The sequence below is a fragment of the Oryzias latipes genome, chromosome 14, assembly GCF_002234675.1.
Source record: "Oryzias latipes chromosome 14, ASM223467v1".
Classification (NCBI taxonomy): Eukaryota; Metazoa; Chordata; class Actinopteri; order Beloniformes; family Adrianichthyidae; genus Oryzias; species Oryzias latipes.
In genome coordinates this window covers 1485296-1510445 of record NC_019872.2, presented here as the reverse complement: position 1 = coordinate 1510445, position 25150 = coordinate 1485296, and the positions used below count along the sequence as shown (strand labels likewise).

The window sequence follows — 25150 nt, the reverse complement described above, 5'->3', positions numbered from 1 at the left end:
TTAGCATAAATCCTTTTACATTTGATTCTGTCAGGTTAGGTTATATGGACAGTGTTTAAGTCCTAATGTATAGTTGCCCAATCTGATATTTCAAGTCCGTTTCCCCAATTATGAATAAATACACACCATTTTTTTATTTATTTATTATTTTAAGAAATTAAATCTTTGATGCTCTGGCGGGTGCCATAAAATGACATGGCGGGCCACATTTGGCCCCCGGGCCTTGAGTTTGACACATGTGGTCACATGTGGTCTACACAGACAATAGAAGGTATGTTTGGTATCACACTTTGATTCAATATTCACCTTTTTTTCCTTTATTTTATTGTTAGTTTTATATTTGCAGAGAAAGTACAGAGCTCCACAGCCTTCCTGATTTTATGATCCTGTCTTTGCCATGGCAACGTCTTCTGGTGATGAAATTCCCTTCTGGTTAAAAACAGGTTTTTGCCCGCATGTGTGTCTGATTCCGAGGTGTTGCTGATTCCTGTTTTCTTACAGAAAAAGAGACCATCTGAACGACTAGCTCAGGCTGAAACTATTTTAGAGCCTGTTTCTGTGTTTGACATGACATTACATAACATTAGCGCCTTGTTTTCATTCAGTGGTTGTGCTGACTGCAGCTGCAGAACTGTGCAGACAACAAAAGAAAGCTGAGCAGCACATTGTGCTACTTAGCTGTAAACACAATCTCCTTCCCCCAAAGCACAGCTCCTCCTCTCTTCTCATCAATATCAGAGGCTGAATGGGAGCATTGGTGAAGCAGGGACAAAGGGAGAAAGAGAGTGTGCAGAGAGGAAGAGCATGCTGGGAGGGGGGAGTGGATGTCGTCAGAGGCCCAGCAGTGCGCAGACTCCGTGTGAGCTGGACTGTCTGCTTACTGATTGGAAAATAACGGTCTGTGGGAGGACGGAGAAGGGTGGCTGTGGTCTAGCGGATGTGGAAAGGGATACAGAGCAGAGAGCTGTCCACACGCTGCCATCTTTACTTCTCTGATTTGTTTCTGTTTCTCTCTGGAATAACTGTAAGTCTTGCTGCTCATCACCGGCTATTCCTTCGAGGAAGGACACAGATCCTCTTCATCTGACAGGCTTCACACACAGCCAGAGGAAACAGCCCTTCATCTATTGCAGGTAATGAGCTTTCATTCTATTCCGATCATCCCACCAGCCAGTCATTGAGCGCTGACTCCCCCCGGTTCATCATCATCCTGCCGTCATCATCCTTGCCTTGTAACCATGGTTTCCTCCATCTCTCTCCTTACCACTCCTCTCCCTCCCCCACCTTCGTCTCTTCTCTCTGCTGAGCCGCTGACATTCTCTGGCTCCTGTTTCCATTTCAACCGTTGCTCGTTGAACGTTGATTTAAGGCCACACATTTAGGTGAAATCCCAGCTGCTGTCAGTCATGAGTGGACCCTTCCATTAAGGTGCACTTTGAAACGGAATGAGGAATAATTCAACTCTTTGCTATTAAAAGTTAGACCCTTCATACTAATGGTAACCTAATGAACCTGCATTGATGTGGCTGTCATCTGAATTCACTCCAGAGGATGAAGCTCAGTGCAGTGAACTAACAGGTTAAACAGGATAAACATTTCTAAGGAAAGCAGCTAACAAAGGTATGAATGCTTTTATGAAATGGCCATGGACGACTGAAATCACTGCAAATCCCTCATACATTCATTCATTCATTCATTCATTCATTCATTCATTCATTCATTCATTCATTCATTCATTCATTCATTCATTCATTCATTCAGTCAGTCATTCATTCATTCATTCATTTAGGCAAAAACATACAGAAGAGCTGTTGGTCCAAAGGTACAAAGACTGTACCTGCCTCCCAGTAAAGACTTCCAGGATTTCACTTCTGCAGGGAAGAAGCTGTACATTTTCCAGAGTTCTTCCATGTCTCTGTATTGACAGTAAATTAGACATACTTGGAAATGGCTGTAAGGAAATTGGGTTAGTGATTTTTTTTTTCTTATTCAAATGTAATTCAGCATTAGTTTATGTTGTGTGGGTTTGCCTGGTATAGGCAGAGCTGGTTCTTCGTCTGTTCTCCTCGTCATGGGTAAATAAATGACATTAATTGGCTCAGTTGGCAGACAGTCACTGTAGCTGGACTAAGTGATGTATTTCTTGGCTTGTAATGAAGGTCCTGTGTGCCATCTTCTTCAAAGAGAATGTTCAGAAAGGAGGTATAGTTAAAGATGATGAAGGGGAGTGAAACCAGCAGGAAGAGGCAGCAGTATAGTGAGCAGACAGACGTGAAGAGGATGAGACTGAAAGACGATATCCAACTGCAGACGCAGCAGCACTTTGCTGAGTGAAGTGATGAGGAAGAGGAGGCTTGCACAAGCATGTTTTTAAACGGACTCCTCTTGCAGTCCAGCAGAGCAGAGAGGAGTAAAGACTGCACCAAAAAGAGGTGGATGTGCCAAGTTCCACCAGGATTTTTCCCTTCCAATGTTTGATGTGAAAAAGTCTATTTTTAGATCATGGTCATGTGACTACACAACTCTAACAGCACTGCTACACAACACATTTAGTAAATTCTGCTCTAAGTGGAATCACAAACTTTGTATGAAACTGTAAATTTAACACGTTATGTTATAATCCAGAGTAATGAGCAGTTCTTCTCAATAAAGGTCTTGCACACTTGCACACTTAGACCCAGCCTGCTGCTCTATTCTACATTATTCCTCACTGAACAATAAATTATTAACTGTAAGTTTTTCTTTGGTTTCATATTTTCTAAAACTTTCCTAAAGCTTTTTTTTTCTTTTTGAACAGTGCACTTTTTATGTTTTTTCCCATCTCTCAGGTAATTTAAGATGCTCTTCATGAAAGTCTACCTTTTTTAAGAACATGTCCTAAACATCATGATTTTTAATAATAGGTTTTCTCAGAGATACTTCAAAATTTGACACACACTAGAAACCACTCATGGTAGTTGAAAGCACAAAGTCAACCTTAAGGTCATTTATGATCTTCTTCCAAAGATCGTAACCAGTTCTCAACGCCTCATCAGTCAAATCTCAGCTGGTGTTGCTAATTAACTGCATTTACCAGCAAAGCCAGCTGGTAGGGTTCCCTCTGGGACCTGGTCCCCTTCTGCTGTGTCCTGCTCCATTTTTCATTGTCTGAACACAATGGACCCCTTCAGATGAGATGAGGCACAAGCAGGATTTTGGAAGAGTCACTCTGGTTCTTTGAATAGGGATTGACTCAAATCAGTGGAAGGCTGATTCTTCTTTTTGTGGCTGAAATCATCAAAGAGTGCTGAATGTCTAAATGTCCTCTTTTAACCCATACAGAAGAATATGCACTGCTGTTGTGTTAAAGCTGTCTCTGCTGTGCAGGGCTCCCAGAGCAGCCTGACGGGGGACACCATGGAAGCCCCTTTAGTGTGCTTGGATGAGGAGTTTGAGGACCTTCGGCCGTGTCGGATGGATGATCTGGACCATCCCGCTCTCAGCCACTCCTCGTACCCCACCACCACTGTCCCTCTTACCTCTATCACCCGAGAGGACTTCTCTGAGCTGGAAAACTTCTCTGAGATGATGAGCTTCAAGTCCATGGAGGACCTGGTCAACGAGTTTGATGAGAAGCTCAATGTCTGTTTCCATAACTACAACACCAAAACTGAAGGCCTGGCACCCATACGCAGCCAGTCCCACAACCAAGAAGATGAAGAGCGCCTGCAGGATGAAGAGTAAGTCGTCTTAGCTCAATGTCAGGAATGCATCCTTTTCCTTTAACCCTTGTGCTGTCTTAGATGACCCCCCCTTCCATTGACGTGTTCCCCCTACTATGACAAAGGTGGATAAAGGTGGAAAGATTTCATGTATTCCATGGACACCAGTGAAGATCACAAATCATTGAAGAAAAAAGGTTCAGAGTACTGTCTAGTGGGTCTAGATGACCCAACTCCCAATGTTAAAGTGCCTAGGACAGCACAGTGGTTAAACCACTCTCTTTAAGCTCTTCTCCCCAGGTCAACGTTAATCCAACAGCACCACTCTTTGTGCTGCCTATGGTTTCATGACAGTTTTGACAGGTTTGGTTCTGGGTTTAAAGACATGGTTATGAAGAACCTTTGATACCTGTGTTTTCACAAACACTTTTTGAAGTTTAGGACATTTAACTGCTCATGCTGTTGTCTTCCATTGAGATACAAACTGGTTCGGATCCAGGCTTCAAGTATCCTTCAAGAGATAAACATCCTGCTGAGCTCCCATAACTGCCATTCAATAATTATAACGGTAAATTTTAATACTGTTGTATTAAGGACAGTTACTTCTGTGTAGCATCACTGGTTCTTCAAGTGGTGGTCCACGCCAATCTAGGATCTGAGGGGAGCAGGAACCAAAAGTACAAAGTCTTCTCTGGCCCTTTGAAGCTTTTCATGTGTTCAGGCTCTGAAAGGTCAGGTAACATTTTGTCACTGAGTCAGCAAAATATTAAACTGACTAATGATTATTCAATTTACTGTCTAGAAGTTGAACATAGAGTTTTCTTCCTTACTGTGTAGAACGGAAAACCCTTTTGGAAAAGCTGCATTTATAGTTTGCATAGTTTTGAAAGGCAAACAAACAGCGAACCTGTCTGCAAAATGTGTTAGTTAATACCAAACCTCACACAAAGCTGCTAAAGACTATTCATGTCACCCAGTTAGAAACAGAGAAAGCTCCTCCTCTTTCTCATTGGTTTGTGATGTCATAAAGAATTCTAAATGGCTGCAGAAATGCAGCAATTGTCAACAAACACATGAGAAAACACGAAGTCTTGAAGATGATGTAGGTCTTCAGTTTTACACTGGATCTTCTAAAACACACTGCAGAATACAAGGGTAAAAGAAAAACAGGCCACAGAGCAGAATTCAGTTACTCTTTGGTCAGTTTTGCAAGTATTATGTATTACAACTGTAGAAATTTAGGATACGTTCACACTGCAGGCTGAAACGACCCAATTCCGATTATTTTGCCCCTATCCGACCTGTATCTGATCTTTTCAAATGCGACCCAGGCCACTTGGGTATGCCGTCCTGAATCCGAAATGTATCCGATCTTTTCAATTGCGACCGCCGTCTAACCAGCATGGCCACCTGAATCCGAATCGTACGTCATCGATACACAACAAACGTCATCATTCTGCGTTGAAGTAGGCGGGAACGAGAACATAAACAACAACCATGGCAGACGATGCTGCTGAGATCAGTCAGTGGAAGGGAAGCGAGGTCACCGATTGGATTCATATTTGGGGTGATCGCTCTATTCAGGCCAAACTCAAGAGGCTCTTATCGCAACCGGGCGGTTTTGAGAAAATTTTCAGCTAAATGGCCGAGCGTGGTGTTGAACCTTTCCCACGATGACTTTTTTTTCTTTCTCCCCTTTCCGACCGTGGTCAGAAGCGCGGGGGACCCAAGGCGGATCCTCCTCCTCCTCCTCCCTGTTCTGACCCTTAGATTCTCCAGGATTCTCCAGAGCGGGTCAATTAAGAGTCCATAGCATTTATTCTGGGGGAAACCTTTTATAACCGTTGTCCTTCCTCCGTAACACACAACATGAATGCGCGCCCACACTGCCCCCCCCCCCCCCCATTCTCTCCCGCTGCATGCGCATAGTGAATGGATCTCAAATAAAATGCATTTCCCTTTTTAAAAAATTTCAATTTTATGCAGACTGAATATTTTACATCTGACACTGAAACAATCCCAATAATAAACTCAAGAGGGGCTACGGAAAAAAATGAAACACCTGCCAAAAATGTAAATGTGCAAATCAATGAAAAATTAAACTAAATTAAACTTGCAAACATTTATGAACATAACAAGAATTTGGAGTTAACCTCCTTTCTCTCCTGAAACTTCACCCGGCCATCAATATCAAGATTCAGACCCTTTGCAGAAACACATTTACTGTCGTTCCTGAGCTTTAAAGGGCGTCATCAGTGACCAGACTGACGTCACATGACCAGTTCCCTCCAACATCATCCAGCACAGGGACTAGAGAGCTGACTGTCATCAGCTGTTGCGGTTTCCATCAATTCAAGAAACTCTGCTGTGACGTCTCTTCAACACCTTTAATAAATATGTACAGCTGTACATATCTGTGATGTTGGTGCTTTAATCAATAGTGACTGAAATGACTGGATTCCTTCATTTGGCGCCCAAGTCTCCTCAGAGATGTTGTACCTGCAGTTGTAATCCTTGACAGACTCATGTTGGCAAAGGTCGACTGCTTTTTGGGAACAAGACTTCTGCAGCCTTCAGAATTTTATCACAAGTTCACCATCCTAAAATGGTTTGGATGTTTGCTCCAACTTGTCTGCAATAAGGTGTCTGTCACTGCTCCATCACTGACGTCACGGCTGCAGTAAATGCAGACGGTTGTTCTATCAGTCCAGTTAATAGTTGCTAAATCTTCTCTTTTCGTAACTGCAAACAGTGAAACTTTTCTTTATGGTAAATCTCTTAGTGGTGCTGAATGTTATATTCTTTGAGCACTGCGACCTGTTGATGACCTACCAAGCATGCAGGTTTTGCATTCAGCTCCGTGAACAAATAATACTCTTTCAGTTTTTCCTGGAAAGCTCAGCACTTCACTTCAACCTTTTTTTTCTTTTTGACAACATTTTGTTCATCATTGTGTCACTACTGATTATTCTTATAATGTAACAGTGGTGAGGCTCGCTGGGAACCAAACTGCATCTTATCCAGACACAGAGCTGTTAGGTTTCCCTTTTGTCACATGCAGATATTTGCTGTTTCACCTGTTTTGCTTTTCCTTTGCTCCCCCTAGTGGCGGAATTGCGCATTTCGGTTATTTCTTTAGAAATCATAAAAAAAAAAAAAAAAATCATAACTCGCCACAGGAATGGACTAGAAACGTGCTTTCTTTTTTAAACATCCTTTTGATTTTTCTCCTCATGTGTGGTTCGGACTTAACCACCTGGCGGGTCTGATACAGCCCGCGGGCTGTATGCTTGACAGCCCTGGTCTAGATAATCTGATCAATACTATCAAAAATCTTTCTTGTGGTATTCCCTCCCTATGACAGAATATTCCAGATGCTTTTTTGTTATAACTGCAACTAACACAAGACTTGCCATGATGAAGATTGAGACTTGATGTGATCAGTGCTTTGCCTCACTTTTTATCTCGATGCTTTTTGGTTCCTTATTAGTCATTTTTTCAATTACCTCATCTTGACTGGATTAAAGCGAGACTCTTGGACTGACCAGGATGAACCCAAATCCAAAAGATCTTTTACAAACTAGGTTTTTCTACATATGTTGACATTTTTCCAGGCGACACAGAGTGAGGGAAACCTGGAAGCCCTCTTTCATTCATTTTGAAGAACACACACACACCTTGAAAAGACCTTCATATGAAATCAAGCTTTCCACAGTTTTTGTGCAGTACCTGGATTATTATAATTACACATCCCTGTTCCTCTCAGCCAGGCTGCATGCTGAATAATTCAGAATGCAGTTTTTTCTGCTTCAGTAGGCGTTGGCTGTGTGTTAGAGGCTGTTTCTCCACTGCCAGCCCTTTTGTGTGTGTGTGTGTGTGTTCTTGTGGCACCAACAGAGACATCTCTGCATAGAATTCTGTTTAACATATCTTACTGATTGCTCGATAGAGGGCATTTTAAAATAATAAAATCCATGTTGGTGCTTGATAAACAGTTTACTGTGTCTTTCTAACGTCCTCCATCCTGGGACAGAAATGTAAAATGTAATTTACGATCTGGTGATGAGAGATGCAAACACAGACTGTAAGCAGCTATTAATAGCTTTAAAACAGGAGGCAGAGCTGTTGTTCTTGACACTGTCAGGAACACAGTGTTGTGTTTTAGCAAAGCGAAAATATGTCAACATGACTCCAAACTACAGAGCAGCTGGAAACGTCAACTATAATCCGATTTGTGGTTGAAAACACTGTTGAACATTTGGACTTAATCCCTGCAGCTGCGTGATATGAGACATGGCAGAGTGCAGCAAACTGAAGGAACAGGAGGAGGATAGTTGCCTGCTTGTGGTCAGCTTTGCTGCTCACAGGTGAAATGACAGCACCCCATGTCACTCATGCAGAATGATAGGCTGGTATATGCAGGAAAGCAGCATCCTGCTCCGCTCATTGAAATCAACCTGTGGAAACTGCTTGATGTACTTCAAAGTCATAAATGTGGAGAAAAAAACTCCTGCTCTGCTCTGTGACCTAACAGGTCAGAGCTTCGGCTCAAGCCTCTACATGAAGATCAAAAATATGTTTCCGTATAATTTGGAAGGATGTTGGAACATAAATGACAGCTGTTGCTGTTTCAGACCTTCAAATAACATGTTGGTTGGTTAGTGAATGAAAGCAAAAAGACCAAGTTTTCTGTCATTTGAACCCAGTCCAGTAAATGAGAAACACTGCACTGCTGCACAAGGATAACCTGCCATCCAGTGCACCTTCCTTCAACGATGGCCCAATTCATCGACATTTGAAGCAGATCATCTGCAGTGTCTGTTCTGTGAGCCACTCTAGTCAAATGAGAACGAGCTGCCAAGGCTTCACTTTGACTAGAATCGGTCTGTGACCTGAAGGACACACAGAACTCCAAAGATTTACCTATGATCATATTGAACGAACATTTTACATACATGTGGTGTCAGTTTCTAGTTAAACTGGATATATTTTTCTGGAAACGTGGTCTGAAAATAGGGAAAGTACATAAAGAAGCGTCTGAGTGGGCAAAAATTAATTAATTTTTTTTTTACAAAAAAAGCAGTGAAGTGATGTGTCCACTTTACTACTTTGAACAAGAAATCTGATACTAAGATTTAAAAATCTCGAAACAGGAATTTCCCCCCCAGCATTCAGAAAGGGAAAATAGCTAACTGATAGATAATTACTCACATTTTAATGTCATACTAATTCTTAGCAAATTCTTTGTTTTTTGAGTTTTTATGGATCTAATTATTCATTTTGATTAAAGTGATAAAAATCTAGTGTCTTCTTTCTCTTTCGGCTTTTCCCATCAGGGGTCGCCACAGCGAATCATCCTTTTCCACCTCACTCTATCATGAACATCTTCTACCCTAACGTTAGCCAACTTCATGTCCTCTGTTAAGACATCCATGTATCTCCTCTTTGGCCGTCCTCTTGCCCTCCGGCCAGGCAGCTCCATCTCCAACATCCTTCTACCAATGTATCCACTATCCCTCCTCTGAACATGTCCAAACCATCTCAGTCTGGCTTCTCTGACTTTGTCGCTAACACAGGCAACATGAGCCGTCCCTCTGATGTACTCGTTCCTTATCCTGTCTAACCTGGTCACTCCTAAGGACAACCTCAACATCTTCATCTCTGCTACCTCCATCTCAGCCTCTTGTCTCTGTCTCACTGCTACCGTCTCTAACCCATAGAGCAGAGCTGGTCTCACCACTGTCTTGTACACCTTTCCTTTGAGTCTTGCTGGCACTTTTCTGTCACACAACACTCCTGACACTTTCCTCCAACCGCTCCAACCTGCCTGCACTCGCCTCTTCACCTCTTTTCCACACTCCCCATCACACTGAACTGTTGACCCCAAGTACTTAAACTCCTGCACCTTCTTCACCTCAGCCCCCTGTAACCTAACGCTTCTACCTTGATCCCTCTCGTTCAGACACATGTATTCTGTCTTACTACGACTGACCTTCATGCCTCTTCTTTCCAGAGCAAACCTCCACCTCTCTAGCTGTTCCTCCACCTGCTCTCTACTCTCACTGCAAATTACGATGTCATCCGCAAACATCAGTGTCCAGGGAGATTCCTGTCTTACCTCGTCTGTCAGCCTGTCCATCAGCATAGCAAACAAAAAAGGACTCAAAGCTGATCCTTGGTGTAGTCCCACCTCCACCTTGAACTCCTCTGTCTTACCTACAGCACATCTCACCACCGTCATACTTCTCTCATACATGTCCTGAACTACTCTGACATACTTCTCTGCCACTCCAGACGACCTCATACAGTACCACAGCTCCTCCCTCGGCACCCTGTCATACGCCTTCTGTAAATCTACGAACACACAATGCAGCTCCTTCTGACCTTCTCTGTACTTTTCCATCAACATTCTCAAAGCAAAAATGGCATCAGTGGTGCTCTTACGGGGCATGAAACCATACTGCTGCTCACAGATCTCCACCTTCTTCCTAAGCCTGGCTTCCACTACTCTTTCCCACAGCTTCATTGTGTGGCTCATCAACTTTATTCCTCTATAGTTGCTGCAGTTCTGCATGTCACCCTTGTTCTTAAAGATCGGAACCAGAACGCTTCTCCTCCATTCCTCAGGCATCTTCTCACTCTCTAAAATCCTATTGAACAACCTTGTTAGAAATTCCACTGCTGTCTCTCCTAAGCACTTCCATACCTCCACAGGTAGGTCATCAGGACCAACGGCCTTTCCGCTCTTCATCCTTTTCAGAGCCTTCCTAACCTCATCCTTTCCAATCTCTGCTTCTTCCTGCTCCACAACAACCACATCTTCCTCCCTTCTTTCCCTGTCATTTTCCACGTTCATCAGCTCCTCAAAATACTCCTTCCATCTTTTCTGTACACTCTCCTGGGTTGTTACCACCTTTCCATCTCTGTCCTTTATCACTCTTATCTGTTGCACGTCCTTCCCATCTATGTCTCTCTGTCTGGCTAGCCTGTACAAGTCCTTCTCTCCTTCCTTTGTGTCTAACCTGTCATATAGCTCATCGTAAGCTTTCTGTTTGGCCTTTGCCACCTCTCTCTTCACTCTACGCTGCGCTTCCTTGTACTCCTGTCTACCTTCCTCAGTCCTTTCTACATCCCACTTCCTTTTAGCCAACCTCTTCCTCTGGACGCATTCCTGTACTTCCTCATTCCACCACCAAGTCTCTTTACCGTCTTTCCTCTTTCCAGATGACACACCTAGCACCTTCCTACCTGTTTCCCTGATAATCTCTGCTGTAGTTTTCCAGTCCTCTGGAAGCTCATCCTGACCACCCAGGACCTGCCTCAACTTCTGCCTAAATTCCTCACAAGTTTCTTCATTCTGTAGCTTCCACCACTTGGTCTTCTTTTCTGTTTTCCCTATCTTCTTCTTCCTGACCTCCAGAGTCATCTTACACACCACCATGCGGTGCTGTCTGGCTACACTCTCTCCTACCACCACTTTGCAGTCATTAACCTCTCTCAAATGACCTCGTCTACATAGGATGTAGTCCACCTGAGTACTCCTACCTCCACTTCTGTATGTCACTCTATGTTCCTCTCTCTTCTGGAAGTAAGTGTTGACTACAGCCATTTCCATCCTCTTCGCAAAGTCCACCACCATCTGTCCCTCCAGATTCCTTTCCTTCACACCAAACCTGCCCATCACCTCCTCATCACCTCTGTTGCCCTCACCAACATGCCCATTAAAGTCTGCTGCAATAACAACTCTCTCTCCTCTGGGAAAACTCTCTATGACCTCATCCAACTCACTCCAGAATCTCTCCTTCACTTCTAACTCACAGCCAACCTGTGGCGCATACCCACTGACTACATTCACCATCACCCCTTCAATTTCTAACTTTAGGCTCATCATCCTGTCTGAGACTCTTTTCACCTCTAGAACACTGTTTTCAAACTCCCCCTTCAGAATCACTCCTACCCCGTTTCTCTTCCTATCAACACCATGATAGAACAGTTTGTATCCTCCTCCAATACTACGTGCCTTGCTGCCCTTCCACCTTGTCTCCTGCACACACAGTACATCTACCTTCCTTCTCTCCATCATGTCTGCCAGTTCTCTGCCTTTCCCTGTCATTGTGCCAACGTTAAGAGTCCCTATTCTCAAACCTATGTTCCTGCCTTTCCCCTTCTCTCTCTAGATAAAAATCTAGTGTAACACGTTAAAATGACCTTATTTAAGAACAAAATGAAAAAGGATTCTGACCTATTTTAATAAAAATTGCCTATTTTCTAGATCCCAGCTCTTAATGAGACAAAAACATTTCCACTACCGATTTAGAGAACAGCTGTAGAGCAAAGATGAATTAAAACAATTTCAAACCTGCTAAAATATCTTGAACGTCAAAAGACAAGGTTGGAAATCTTTGTGAGTATTAAATATTTTGCAGCGTCATGGTCTGTCCTCACAGAACTGTCTTGTCTTTTTCACTTTTTATCTCACAGAAATGATGTGTAAAAAAGTGGAGTCATCCAATCTGGACAATTAGGGGTTTTGTGGTTTAAAAGGTTTGTTTTGCAGTTTGGGCATGCAGGCATGGCCGGTGAGGTAAACTGCATGGTGAATGGGTCCACTGTGTGACGGGGTGGATGGAGCAGGGACAAAGCAGGACAAAGGAGACTCTCTCCAGTCTTGTCATTCATTCACGGATGTTCAGGCGTTGGAGTTGCAGTCGGAGACATTTGTGAATAATGATGTAAGAAACTCTTTTAGACCTGCAATGGATTTCTGTCAAGTGCATTCTTTTGTTCCTTCTTTCCCTGCAAACTGTTACTGAAACACAAACATGAAGTCTGATGGAGCTGCAGCCCGCTGAAGACAAACAACCGATTTTGAAAACACACATTGCAGTTTGAAGAAGTTTGTGGAGCTGCTGGAAGGAAAGGTTCTTTTTTGTATCTTTTTCTGGTGGATGTTGTCTGACTGACATGGATGCACATATGTGCTGTTTTTCAGTGTGTGGGACGCTCTAACCGACAACTACATCTCCACCTGGGACACCACCAACTCTGAGGGACTCAACGGGAACCTTTCAGACCGTGAGGTACAGAGCGAAGGAAATTCAACAATCTGTTAGATATTTGCTGCTCTTTTTGAAAATCAACAGGTTTTTTTCTTCTTGTGATCAACTTGAACTGGTACTTTATGCTGATTTAGAAAATCTTGATTGACTTAAAAAAAAAACCTCGAGCCTCATTTTCTACTCAAAAAACACAAACTTTCTTGAGATCTTAAAAAAACAGCTTTATTTTCACAAATACAGAATTAAAACATCGGGACATTGGAGCCTGTTCTCCCTTTTTCAGTCCCAGCACTTTTTATGAATTAATCACACATAAAAATACTAGGGACTATAAATACAACAACACACTTTTTTAAATAATAATTTCATTGAATAAAGACATTAAATGTCACATTTATAGACAGCTGATGTGATATTTCTCGACTGTGTTGGCTTATGTATTCAGAGAAGAGCTCCCAGTGTCACTTGAAGACATGCTTGACCAACGCTGAGCGTTCTGACAGTGGGGGAGATCCCTCCTCCTCCTCAAATGCAGCCAGACAGCAGCAATTTTATGACCCAGCTTTGTTTGGATGTGCAAACGCATCTCCCATGGGGAACAGAGTTACCTTTAGCTTCTTCTCCAAAGAACTCTTCAGAAATGTTTGGTGAAGTCTGTGATTCCTCTCTCCCTATATAAATATATACATCTGAATTGTATTTTAAAATCCCTGCCAACAGTGTTTGTGTAGCTTCAAGCACATTCACCACTGAATAAAACAAGTCTTTTGTTATTTAAACACCTAAATGTATATTTTTTGTTTAATGAGGCATTCATATTCTCGTGTGAACATCACTTTGCTGTTAACATTAGTTCACATTCTGACTCAAATTGCAGATTTGTGAAAAAGACGAGGAGGAGATGAACGAGAAGAACGATAATGCCAACTGCCTGAATGATGAGCCTCTCATCACAGCAGATCAGGTGTGTGTGAAACCTGAGAAACTGCAGTGTTCTCTCTGAGATGCTCAAGTCCTATTTGTTATCTGGAAGGTCTCACTGTTGAGATTTCTGATGCTCCTGGTGTGGAGTTTCTGCTCCATTTCCCCTCAGTGTCTTCATGGATGTTTTTGCTCAGAGACGCAGATGACCCTGAAGGACCACTTCACATCTTTAGTCAAGATAAAGAGAGACTCATACAGAATCTCGCTTTGTTTAGCAATTGTTTCTGAATTACATTAAAATACTTGGACTATTTATTGCTGAGCTAATCCATAAAGAAATGCATCTGTATGTGTGAGGAGAAGCTCACCCAATAAATAGTGAGACATAATTATAAAACCAGAGCTGCAAATAAAGTCAAATCCACATTTATTGAAAATCATGGCACAGGACGTGTGGATGGGTTCAGGAAATACTCAACCGGGTCATCTAGAAATACACAGGAGAAGAAGACTGATTGGAGGATGAGTTTACTGTAGAGAAAAACAAACCAACTGCAGAATCCACTGGTGTAAAACGTGCCCAGTACAGGGGCAGTTTAAGTAGAAATGGGTTCATTAATCCAAAATATTTATCCATGGTCTGAGCCAAATGCTAATCCAGAGATCAAGTGTGCAGAATCCAAGGCAGAGGCTGATCCAGTGAGCAGAGCATCGAAAGGCCAGAGACAAACAAGGAGAATCCAGCAGACAGGTCAGGTTCAGTGTCACAAAGGCAGCAGAGATGATCTGGACTGGAGAGTTGATTAGGGGCAAATAGACAAGTGGGGAGAGTAACTGAGAACATCAAATGTATTAGAAGCATGAAACAACATTCAACATGCTTGTCACTTTGAGTATGATGAAGCTTAGTAATGTGTGTGTTTAGCACACTGTTGAAGCTTCATGTATGGACATCTGGACACCTAACCATAAACTAAACTCTGGATCACACTTTCATTACTTTCATTTGATCATTGGCTTTTATGTGAAGCTCTTTTACTCATTTCAATAAAATAGTTTATTCTAAGGCTAAAAAATGTCCAAAATGTTCAAAAATATAGCATATGAAGTTTATGCAATAATTGGGGGTTTGAAATGATTGCATAGAAACATGATCTTTAAACAACTTGTTTCAAAACTGCAGGGAAACAATATTGGTCTTCATCCTGTTGGAGCTGTCAGTGTAAAGTCACAGACCATCTGGAGAAGATGCTTCACAAACTCCACTGGTATCCAGCACACCTTTCCTATTTCTATCTTTATGTCTCTTCCAGGTCATTGAGGAAATAGTTGAGATGATGGAAAATTCTCCTGATCCTGGTGAAACTGAGGAGGAGGATGAAGAGGAGGGCAGCCCTTGCTCCTCCAGAACCAACCCCTCCCTGCTGGAGGAGATTAGGCAGCTGTCACAGGCTTCCAACAACAACTGCTCCTATGAAGGTAGAGCTGCAAGCCATGCAAGCATTTCTATTTTAACCGAGATCTCGACCATAAAGACAAAAATGAAATAACACAACGTTGTTCATCAGGACTTTTCACCAACTTAATATTTTGTGTTGGAATGAGAAATACCGTCTGGAAGTCCAGAAATGCATGGTGCTCCGGAACGGCAGACAGAATTTAGGGGGACATTTGCAGAGTCCTTTGGGGACTGTTGCAGGAGCTATTCCCTTTCCACATACTGCACATCCATCCAGGAATCCCCAGAAAATGACAGTCAGAAAAGAGAAAAGCTGAAAGTTCCTATATAAGTCAGTCTCATCTTCCATGCAACTCTAAACTGTTTTTTAAAGCTCAAATGAAAACTTCTTTGCTGACTTGGATTTCTTTCTAGTTTCTTTGTTTGGCTTCAATCTGAGATGCTGTGCTGTTGTGTTTTACAAAAAGTCAAATCCTGAATTTTACTCAATCTTTCCTATCACTATTTGTATTACTAGTATTTGACTCTAAATATTCTTCGATATTTAGTATAAAACACAGCCACTGTTGTTATGGCCTCTCAGTCTGTTAAAACAAATGAACTTATGATTCTTCTAAACATCTTCTTTTATTCTTGTGGTTTTATCTGTTACCTCTTTTAGATTAGATTTTCTTTCTGAAGATTTCTTCCTCACCATCTCCTCACTCTCCTCCATGCATCCTACAGGCCTTAGCTTGATGCCCAGCTCGGCACTCGTTGAGCTGCTGCACAGAGTGGAGGCAGCCATCCGCGATTACTCAGAGGAGCTGGTCAACCAGCTGGCTCGGAGGGATGAGCTGGAGTTTGAGAAGGAGGTGAAGAACACCTTCATCACAGCCTTAATGGAGGTTCAGAACAGGCAGAAGGAGCAGCGGGAAAGCAACAAGCGCAAGCGCCGGGACAAGGCCCTGAGCCTGCAGGGAGGGGGGATGGTGTCCATGAATGGGGGCAACTCAGGGCTCACGGGGAGCACGGACAAGACAGGCAGCATGCCTGTCAAGGTGAGAACGTTTTATCAATAAAACTTTGTGTGAGTGGTGCTAATGTTAGTATTTGCAAAACTTTGTTAACGTAGTTGCAGAATTTAGCATGCTTATACTTTTTAAGTGAATCACATAAAGATAAGAAAGCAGGTTAGTTTCTTGTTGATTACACAGACTATTTAAAACATTGATCTCAGATCCATTAGCCTCTAAAACATCTTCCTGGAAAGTCTTTGTGTGGCAGGAGCTGCATGCTATCCACTCACTGTAGGGTCTAATGGATTTTCCATGCAGTTCAACAACTCTGTCTCTGCCGGTACCTGATGCTGCATTACTGTAAAGCAACCAAAGACACATGGATGTTTGTCTTTGAGGTTTCTGTCGTGACTTATTATCAAAACCTCTGTACCCCTAAAATGAAAATACTTTTATGTATTTATATTTCTGGTCAGTCCTAAGTGAGATGTTGCTCATCTGGTGAAGAAGCTGGGTCAGTCATTTTTAACGATGACTATTTTATTTTTGTGCATTTACCTGTGTTTTTGTGCTGTGACCTTTAGCGCTTCAGCATGGAGGGACTGTCTAACATCCTGCAGACGGGCATCAGACAAACGTTTGGAAGCTCAGGAAATGAGAAGCAGGTGAATTCTGTGACTCTATCTATCTATCTATCTATCTATCTATCTATCTATCTATCTATCTATCTATCTATCTATCTATCTATCTATCTATCTATCTATCTATCTATCTATCTATCTATCTATCTATCTATCTATCTATCTATCTATCTATCTATCTATCTATCTATCTATCTATCTATCTATCTGTCTATCTGTCTGTCTGTCTGTCTGTCTGTCTGTCTGTCTGTCTGTCTGTCTGTCCGTCCGTCCGTCCGTCCGTCCGTCCGTCCGTCCGTCCGTCCGTCCGTCCGTCCGTCCGTCCGTCCGTCCGTCCGTCCGTCCGTCCGTCCGTCCGTCCATCAAAATGGAAAGTCAATCACACAAAAGCAAGTCAGTGGCAAAAGATGTAGTAAATTGTAAGTCTTGCATGACTATGATAGTACAGAGCAAATCAATTTGTGCTGAAAAGCCCTAAATGACAGTTTGATCACCTGCTGTCTGATTATTTGAACTGACTGTGCTTCTCCCAACATTTGGCTGCACCCTTTGACCAGCCACAGCCATTGTGAGGCCATTAGTTACCACATGATCCACAAGTAGTGCCCTGATTTCATCAGCCATGTGGTTCCATGTTGGCCTCTTCTTCCTCTTCCTCTCTGGTTTTACCCCTTTATCACCCATTTTCTTCAGTGTATGAGGTTTCATGGAAACCCAAAAAAATATTGTAAAATGAATGTACAAAATGTTGAAGACATGTTCAACAAGTTTGTGTGCAATGATGCAAGCAAAGAAATGCAGATTATTAGTTGTATAAACAATGACCATTCATCCTGTCCATGTATAGCTCATTTTGATAGACATGATAAAAATAACTTGTGGAAGGTGCACTGACTGTTGTGCCCGTGGGGTCAGAAAAATAGTGTTTACCAAGAATTCTTATCCTGAGAAAGAAATTCTAGTCATTAAGACATGTTTGGTGGTTCTGTAAAGTGTCTTTGCTTCAGTAATCAAATGTTGAATGCCATTGGATCCCTTGAAGCACCTTAAAGGAAGCTAAACTGTTTTCTGTCACAACTGGTGCCACACATTTACAGCTAGGACCATAAATATTTGGACAGAGACACATACTTTTCTAATTTAGTTTCTGTACATTACCACAGTGAATTTTAAATAAAACAACTCAGATGCCATTGAAGTGCAGACTTTCAGGTTTTATTCCATGGGTTGAACAAAAAGATTGTATAAAAATGTGAAAAACTAAAGCATTTTTTAAACACAATCCCTTCATTTGGTGAGTAATTGGACAATTGACTTCCATGCTATTGCATGGGCAGGTGTGGGTAAAACCTTGTTATGTCATTATGAGTGGAGCAGATAAAAGGCCTGGAGTTGATTAGAGGACTCGTGCTGCATTTTGAAGATTTTGCTGTGAACAGACAACATGCAGTCAAAGGAGCTCTCCATGCAGGTTAAAGGAGCCATCATTAAGCTGAGAAAACTGAAAAAAACATGCCAGAAATTGCTACAATATTAGGAGTGGCTAAATCAACAGTGTGGTACATCCTGAGAAAGAAAGAAAGCTCTGGTGAACTCAGCAACGCAAAAAGACCTGGGGCCTCATTTATAAAACTTTGCGTAGGATTTGCGTCAGAAGTGGCGTACGGATGAAACATAGGACGTGCGTACGCACAGAAATATTCGGAGTTATAAAACCGTGCGCACGCACATCCTACGCATCTTTCCTTTAATAAATCACAACCGATTCTAAATGCTGCGCAGCTTTGGCGGCCTCATGACACGCCCATAGTTGCCCATAAATAGTCCGTGAAACGCCCACAAATGAATATTCATTGATTGCGAAACCATGGCAAACAAAGAGAGGAAATGAAAAAAACGTAACTTCACTCAATGTGAAGCAGAAATTATCGTTGGCGAGGTGGAAAAGAGGAGAATAATGTTGATTGGAGGGCACAGTGTGGGCATTACTAATGCCAAAAAGGCACGTGAGTGGCAGACGGCGGCAGACGCAGAAAACGCTGTAGCCTCACAACCTCGGACCGTGGCCGAAATAAAAAAGAAAAGGTCGGACATCAAAGTCAAGGCAAAAAAACGTCTAGCGCTGAACCCCCCACACACACACACCCGTGTCTGCCACGGGTGTGGGGGGGACACCGGAGCTGACCCCTCCTGATGAGAGACTGGCGGCAATAATTGGGGAATCCCTTTTAAGTGGAGTGGTGACTGAGGCGTAGGGGGACACCGACGCGCCAGATGCACCGGGGGACACCCCCCCAAAAGCCCGCAGAGGAAGTGGGAACCGGCTCATAAGCCACTCGTCCTCGTTTGCCAGCAAGTCTCCTTGCTGTCTAAAGATGCGTTCACTCCGAATTCTTCCATTTGCCACATCTTCTAAGAGCGCCAGATCAGCCATTGTGCGTCATTACGCATTGTGATGGGGCATTTTATTTCCATCCATTTAATTACATCTGACAAGCTACAGATGTCGGTAATAATCCACGTGGAAATGGGAAATTAATCAGCGCAAATGTAATTTCTTGTTGCTTTCTGAATGGTTGAGACGTACGCCATACATTGTTTTATCAAAAATAAAACAAACTAAAGGCATATGCATGAATACCATAATTCTGTAGCTTATAAAGAAATGTTTTACTATGAAAACAACTTTCCCTAGTGGACAATTAATGCATCTCTCTCCATCTATCCATCTGTCTGTCTAATTGCACCTATATCTGCTCCGCCAGACGGACACATTGACGGGAATGTCAGTTTTGTACATTATTTCGTTCTGTTAAATATATTATTTATGAGGATGAATTGCACAACATGCCAATATTGCAGAACATATTTCACTTTTCCTTCTGCAAATAATTGTTCATTTGAATTTCTGTTGTAATTTTCGTTTGAATTTTTTTTTTGTTTGCTTCACTGCTGATCGATCAAACGGGTGTTCGTGTAGGCTGTTAATTGTAAGACTTTCTTTGTGAAGTCTTCATGTTATTTCTGAGAGGCAGTATTGTCATTTTCACTTTCACGTGTTTCTTCCATCTGCCGACGGTGTCGCCGTTTCTCATTTCACCCGTTTTTGTGCGTACGCCTGGGTCAGAGCTTGATGAAGGACCGCACATTTTCCCGTCAAGTTTGCTTTTTATAAATCTCAACTATTGCGTAGAGAGTGGCGTACGCCTTCTTTTGTGCGTACGCAACGTTTATAAATGAGGCCCCAGGACGTCCACGGAAGACAACAGTGGTGGATGATGGCAGAATCATTTCCATGGTGAAGAGGAACCCGTTCACAACAGCCAACCAAGTGAACAACACTCTCCAGGAGGTAGGCGGATCAATATCCAAGTCTACCATCAAAAGAAGACTGCATGAAAGTAGATCCAGAGAGTACAATGCAAGATGCAAGCCACTCATAAGCCTCAAGAATAGGAAGGCTAGATTGGACTTTGCTAAAAAGCATCTCAAAAAGCCAGCACAGTTCTGGAAAAACATTCTTTGGACAGATGAAACCAAAATCAACCTCTACCTCTGATGGCAAGAGAAAAGTCTGGAGAAGGCGTGGAAAAGCTCCTGATCCAAAGCACACTACATCATCAGTAGAACACGGTGGAGGCAGTGTGATGGTCTGGGCGTGCATGGCTGCTAGTGGCAGTGGGACACTAGTGTTTATTGTTGACGTGACACAGGACAGAAGCAGCCCAATGAATTCTAAGGTGTTCAGAGACAGACTGTCTGTGCAGATCCAGGTGAATGCAGCCAAACTGATTGGACGGCGTTTCATAATCCAGATGGACAACGACCCAAAACATACAGCCAAAGCAACTCAGGAGTTTATTAAAGCAAAGAAGTGGAATATTCTTAAATGGCTAAGTCAGTCACCTGATCTTTACCCAATAGAGCAGCATTTCACTTGTTGAAGACTAAACTTCAGACAGAAAGGCCCACAAACAAACAGCAACTGAAAGCCGCTGCAGTAAAAGCCTGGCAGAGCATTCAGAAGGAGAAAACCCAGAATCTGGTGATGTCCATGAGTTTAAGACTTCAGGCTGTCATTGCCAACAAAGGCTTTTTAACCAAATATTAGGAATGACCATTTTGTTTCCAGTTATTTCATTTGTCCAATTACTTACGAGCCCATGAAATGAAGGGATTGTGTTTAAAAAATACTTTAGTTTTTCACATTTTTATGCAATCTTTTTGTTCGACCCATGGAATACAAGCTGAAAGTCTGCACTTCAATGGCATCTCAGTTGTTTTATGTAAATTTCACTGTGGTAATGTACAGAAACTAAATTAGAATGTGTCTCTGTCCAAATATTAATGGTCCTGACTGTATGTTACTCAATAGAGGAGATTGTTGTTTCATGATTAGGAAGGGTTGATCAGGGTCTGTCAGAGCCTGCCTACCTCATCTCACATTAAAAGCTAGGTCACATATCCCAAAATGCAATCACACAGTGGCCCTAAATGCAAGTTTTTCAGCAAATACAGTAGGTGGCCGCACGGCAGTCATATTTTTACGTGCTACGTGGTGGCCGCGGAAGTCAAATTAAACGACAACCAGATGATTTTTTGACTTCAGCCATTGGCTGCCCGGGCACATATAGAGGTCGCGCGGCAGCAGTCAAGTGACGGGCGGGTGGCAGGTGATAGGAGGGTCTCCACATTTCCCAAAATTATATGATGATCGGCTGTTTTTTGGACTGCCGCCGTCCAGCTATCCCCCTGCCCTCGCGCTTCCGTCCCACTGTCACCATACAATTTCTAGCAACCGGACAGTAGCAGGGCAAGCACCCGGTGAGGGCTGTTGAGTCCTGTAGTAATCCTTGGACCGCTTTGCCCTTGCTGTTTCTTGGGAGGCATGTTTCTTAAAATTTATAATGCATGCTGCTTTTTACATACCCCCAGGCTACCGGGCAGCTGATGGCACTTGATATGAACGGCTGCCGTCCGGAGTCATTTACACATCATCCAATCACTGCCCTGTGGCTGCCCGATTTCGTAATGACGTCATCCCTGCCTGACTTGCTAACTCCTGACGGAACAGCAGCTAATCTTAAATACTCTGTTGACGCCTTCCCTTTGGGAGTTGTATTTGTGACCGTAGCACTAAATGAGAAGCAGTCTTAGCTTTTGTTTTTTTTTTTTGCAGTATTCCTATAACTTTGACAACTTTCAAACTTGTCTATGAAGACTGTCATTCATCCAGGTTGGTTCCATTGTAGTAGGTTTAGGGGATGTCATCTGGACTTGGTTTTAAAGTTGGAAAACATTTCACCTCTTATCCAAGAGGCTTTGTCAATTCACAAAGCCTAAACCTAAACCTACTACAACTTTCAAACTTTTAAACTGCCTTTCCACGTCACAAGTATGCAACAGATGACGATAAAAATCAAACATTAGATGATGGCTAGGAGGTTACGCCACCTACCAAATGTTTAGAAATGTGAGCTCATTGTAGGAATGTTTAACACCTTCCACTCAGCTTGAACATTTCACCCTGATTCTGTTTCAGTATCTAAACACTGTCATCCCATATGAGAAGAAAGGTACCCCACCATCTGTTGATGACCTGCAGATGCTCACTAAAAGTAGGTGTACAGATCAAAACATTCTTATTACGATGAAATGATAAATATTTAATTAAATTACCTGTTTATTAGTAAAGACATTCCATCTGTTTTAGTTCTGTATGCCATAAAGGAGGACAGTGAGAAGGTGCCTACACTGCTGACTGACTACATTTTAAAAGGTAAACACAAGAAGTCTACATTTAAAGTTTTTGGACAAATCAGATTCAGCCGTTTCTTTGCTGCCTGCCAAAACACAGCATAAAGGTAATCCATGTTTTCTTCCCTTTTAGTCTTGTGTCCCACCTAAAGCACCACCAGGCCACAGGCAGCAGTGTAATGGAGTAATCCTTTACCAAGCTTTTCCAAGCTCTTCTCCTCTGGCCCAAGATGCATGAGCCCCCATTTTTCATTATTATCAACCATGAATCTTCATCTCCAACATTATCCTGATGACTAAACCACAACAACTGCCTCTCGCTGAGCGCACCTCCTTTCTTCATGAATAATGTTTTTAAGCCAATCACAGAACAAGTGGGATGGCTCACATTTACAGGACTTCACTAATGGAGCATGAAATACAGCAAGATTCACAAGATCAGGTGTGGCGGCAGTGTTTTCACTGCTTCACTGTCTGTCATCTTCTTATTTCTAACAGCAGCCAAGTTGTCAATGTCGCACGTCAACAGGCCTCCACCAGTTTATCATGCTCCACAACCAAAACCCACCGGAGAGCTGATGACTTTTTTCACTGGTGCAAATGGATCCACATTTTCCCTGTTTGTTTCCAGTGAAATGGCGATTCATTCAGATTTAAAAGCCATGGACCTTTTTCTGCCAACTAAGTACTGTAGCTTTACTAGAATGCAAACAAGCACACTCCTTTAGCGGGAGCAGTTCAGTGCATTCTAAGCTTCTTTCAACATCTCCAGATCCAGTGCTCTTTAGCCTTTTTTGTCCAGATCTTTGTTCCTCACTTTTGTCACATTCATATAGAGCTTGATCATAGCAAACGCTTCGGATTATGTTCCACCTGAGCAGCCAGTAGTTTATTCATTGAGTCTTCCTTCATATCATCTCCTAGTAAGAGAAGCTCTTTCCTGTCAGGTGACTGCATTTACACATTAGCATATTTATGACTTTCTTTGCGCCATGTAAGCGAATGAGAAGATTCTAATAAAACATTAAATCCTTACAACCTTTATGCTCTAATTTCACAAATACATCTCTGATTTTAGTCCTATGTTTTTCATTGTTATTGAAAGATTATAATTTAATTAAAATTGAGTTGGGTTCTGGTGAATGTGGATGACATTTGAGTCCAGTGAACTCATTGTCATGTTCAAGAAACCAGTCTGAGATGATTCCAGCTTTATGACATGGCGTCTTATCCTGCTGGAAGTAGCCATCAGAAGATGGTCCACTGTGGTCAGAAAGGGATGGACATGGTCAGCAACAATACTCAGGTAGGCTGTGGTGTTGGAACCATGGTCAGTTGGTACTAAGGGGGGCAAAGTGAACCAGGAAAATATTCCCCACACATTACACCACCACAAGCCTGAACCATTGATAAAAGGCAGGGTGAACCTCTGTTTTCATACTGTTGATGCCAAATTCTGACCCTTCCATCCAAATATGACAGCAGAAATAGAGACTCATCAGACCAGAAAACGTTTTTCCAATCTTTTATTGTCCAGTTTTGGCGAGTCTGTGTGAATTGTAGCTTCAGTTTCCTGTTCTTAGCTGACAGGAATGACACCCGGTGTGGTCTTCTGCTGCTATAGTCCATCTGCCTCAAGGTTGGAGGTGTTGTGTGTTCAGAGATGCTCTTCTGCAGACCTCGATTGGAACCAGTGGTAAACTGAGTCTGTGAAAGAGAAGTAAATTTAAAAATACCCTAAAATAATATCATAGAGAAACATCCAACCAAATCAGCAGACATAGGAATCTGCCAGCACTGTAGAAGTGCTGAACAGGACTGACAGCCTGACGGAATTGAAGGATGTTAAGATGACACACTTTTTGACAACTTTCTGTCTTTGGTAAAATCCCCATGTCAAAACTACTTTAGATCCCATGAGCCAATGTTTGTTTATCAACAGAACATAGATTACAAGACAAACTTATCTGATGAACGAGTCTCAGAATAATTGGGATAAAACAACAAATGTCTGAAAGAAAAATCAAAGAGACTCAGGCTGTAGGATGATGAGTTTTCAACGTGATGTCTTGGAGGGACAAAGTATCTAAGAAGAAAACATCAATGGCAAGGCCATGAAGGATTGCATCAATTGAATTTAAATGTCAAACTGAAACTGCCTACAGAAAAACTGGAGACATCTACATCAGGAGTGTTCATCATGTCGATCGATCACAAAGGATGTGACGGCAGATCACGGGCCATCAACGACAAACAAACAAAAAAATAAAAATGTAATAAAGAAAAATCTGTCAGTGAATCAGCATCTTCACAGTGTAACACGTCATTTGATTGACATGCAGAACGGCTAATCGAACATTTTCTGAAACATACGTCACTGTTTATCTACACTAAGCGCACTTTTTTTTCTTCTTTCTTCTCCCGGTGCTCATCCTCTGCCCTCCATTGCCTGAGACATTCACTGAGCACACTGTCAGTTGGGGCCTTGAGCTTGATGTATTCATGGATCTTGGATGTTTCATCCTGGATAGTGGCTTCTACGCTCACTAGTCCTCTGCCTCCTTCCTTGCGGCTAGCATACAGTCTCAGTGTGCTGGATTTGGGATGGAAC

At 42.4% G+C, this 25150-nt stretch overlaps 1 protein-coding gene across 1 annotated transcript; it reads left to right on the top strand.

The window, feature by feature from the left end:
• Positions 1 to 828: 828 nt before the first annotated feature.
• fez1 (fasciculation and elongation protein zeta 1) lies at positions 829 to 23581 on the top strand. Its single transcript, XM_004084225.4, has 10 exons — positions 829 to 1133; positions 3367 to 3719; positions 12694 to 12781; positions 13638 to 13724; positions 14998 to 15163; positions 15870 to 16183; positions 16726 to 16806; positions 22325 to 22400; positions 22496 to 22561; positions 22673 to 23581. Exons 2-10 carry the CDS (start codon positions 3397 to 3399, stop codon positions 22687 to 22689), a joined length of 1218 nt encoding a protein of 405 aa, XP_004084273.1. The 5' UTR covers positions 829 to 1133; positions 3367 to 3396; the 3' UTR covers positions 22690 to 23581.
• Positions 23582 to 25150: the final 1569 nt, after the last annotated feature.

Bases quoted from the DNA above. Each gene is read 5' to 3' on its own strand.
- fez1 (XM_004084225.4), top strand. From the start codon at position 3,397: ATGGAAGCCCCTTTAGTGTGCTTGGATGAGGAGTTTGAGGACCTTCGG. The intron at 3,720-12,693 runs GTAAGTCGTCTT...GCTGTTTTTCAG, and splicing joins GAGCGCCTGCAGGATGAAGA to TGTGTGGGACGCTCTAACCG. The intron at 16,807-22,324 runs GTGAATTCTGTG...ATTCTGTTTCAG, and splicing joins GCTCAGGAAATGAGAAGCAG to TATCTAAACACTGTCATCCC.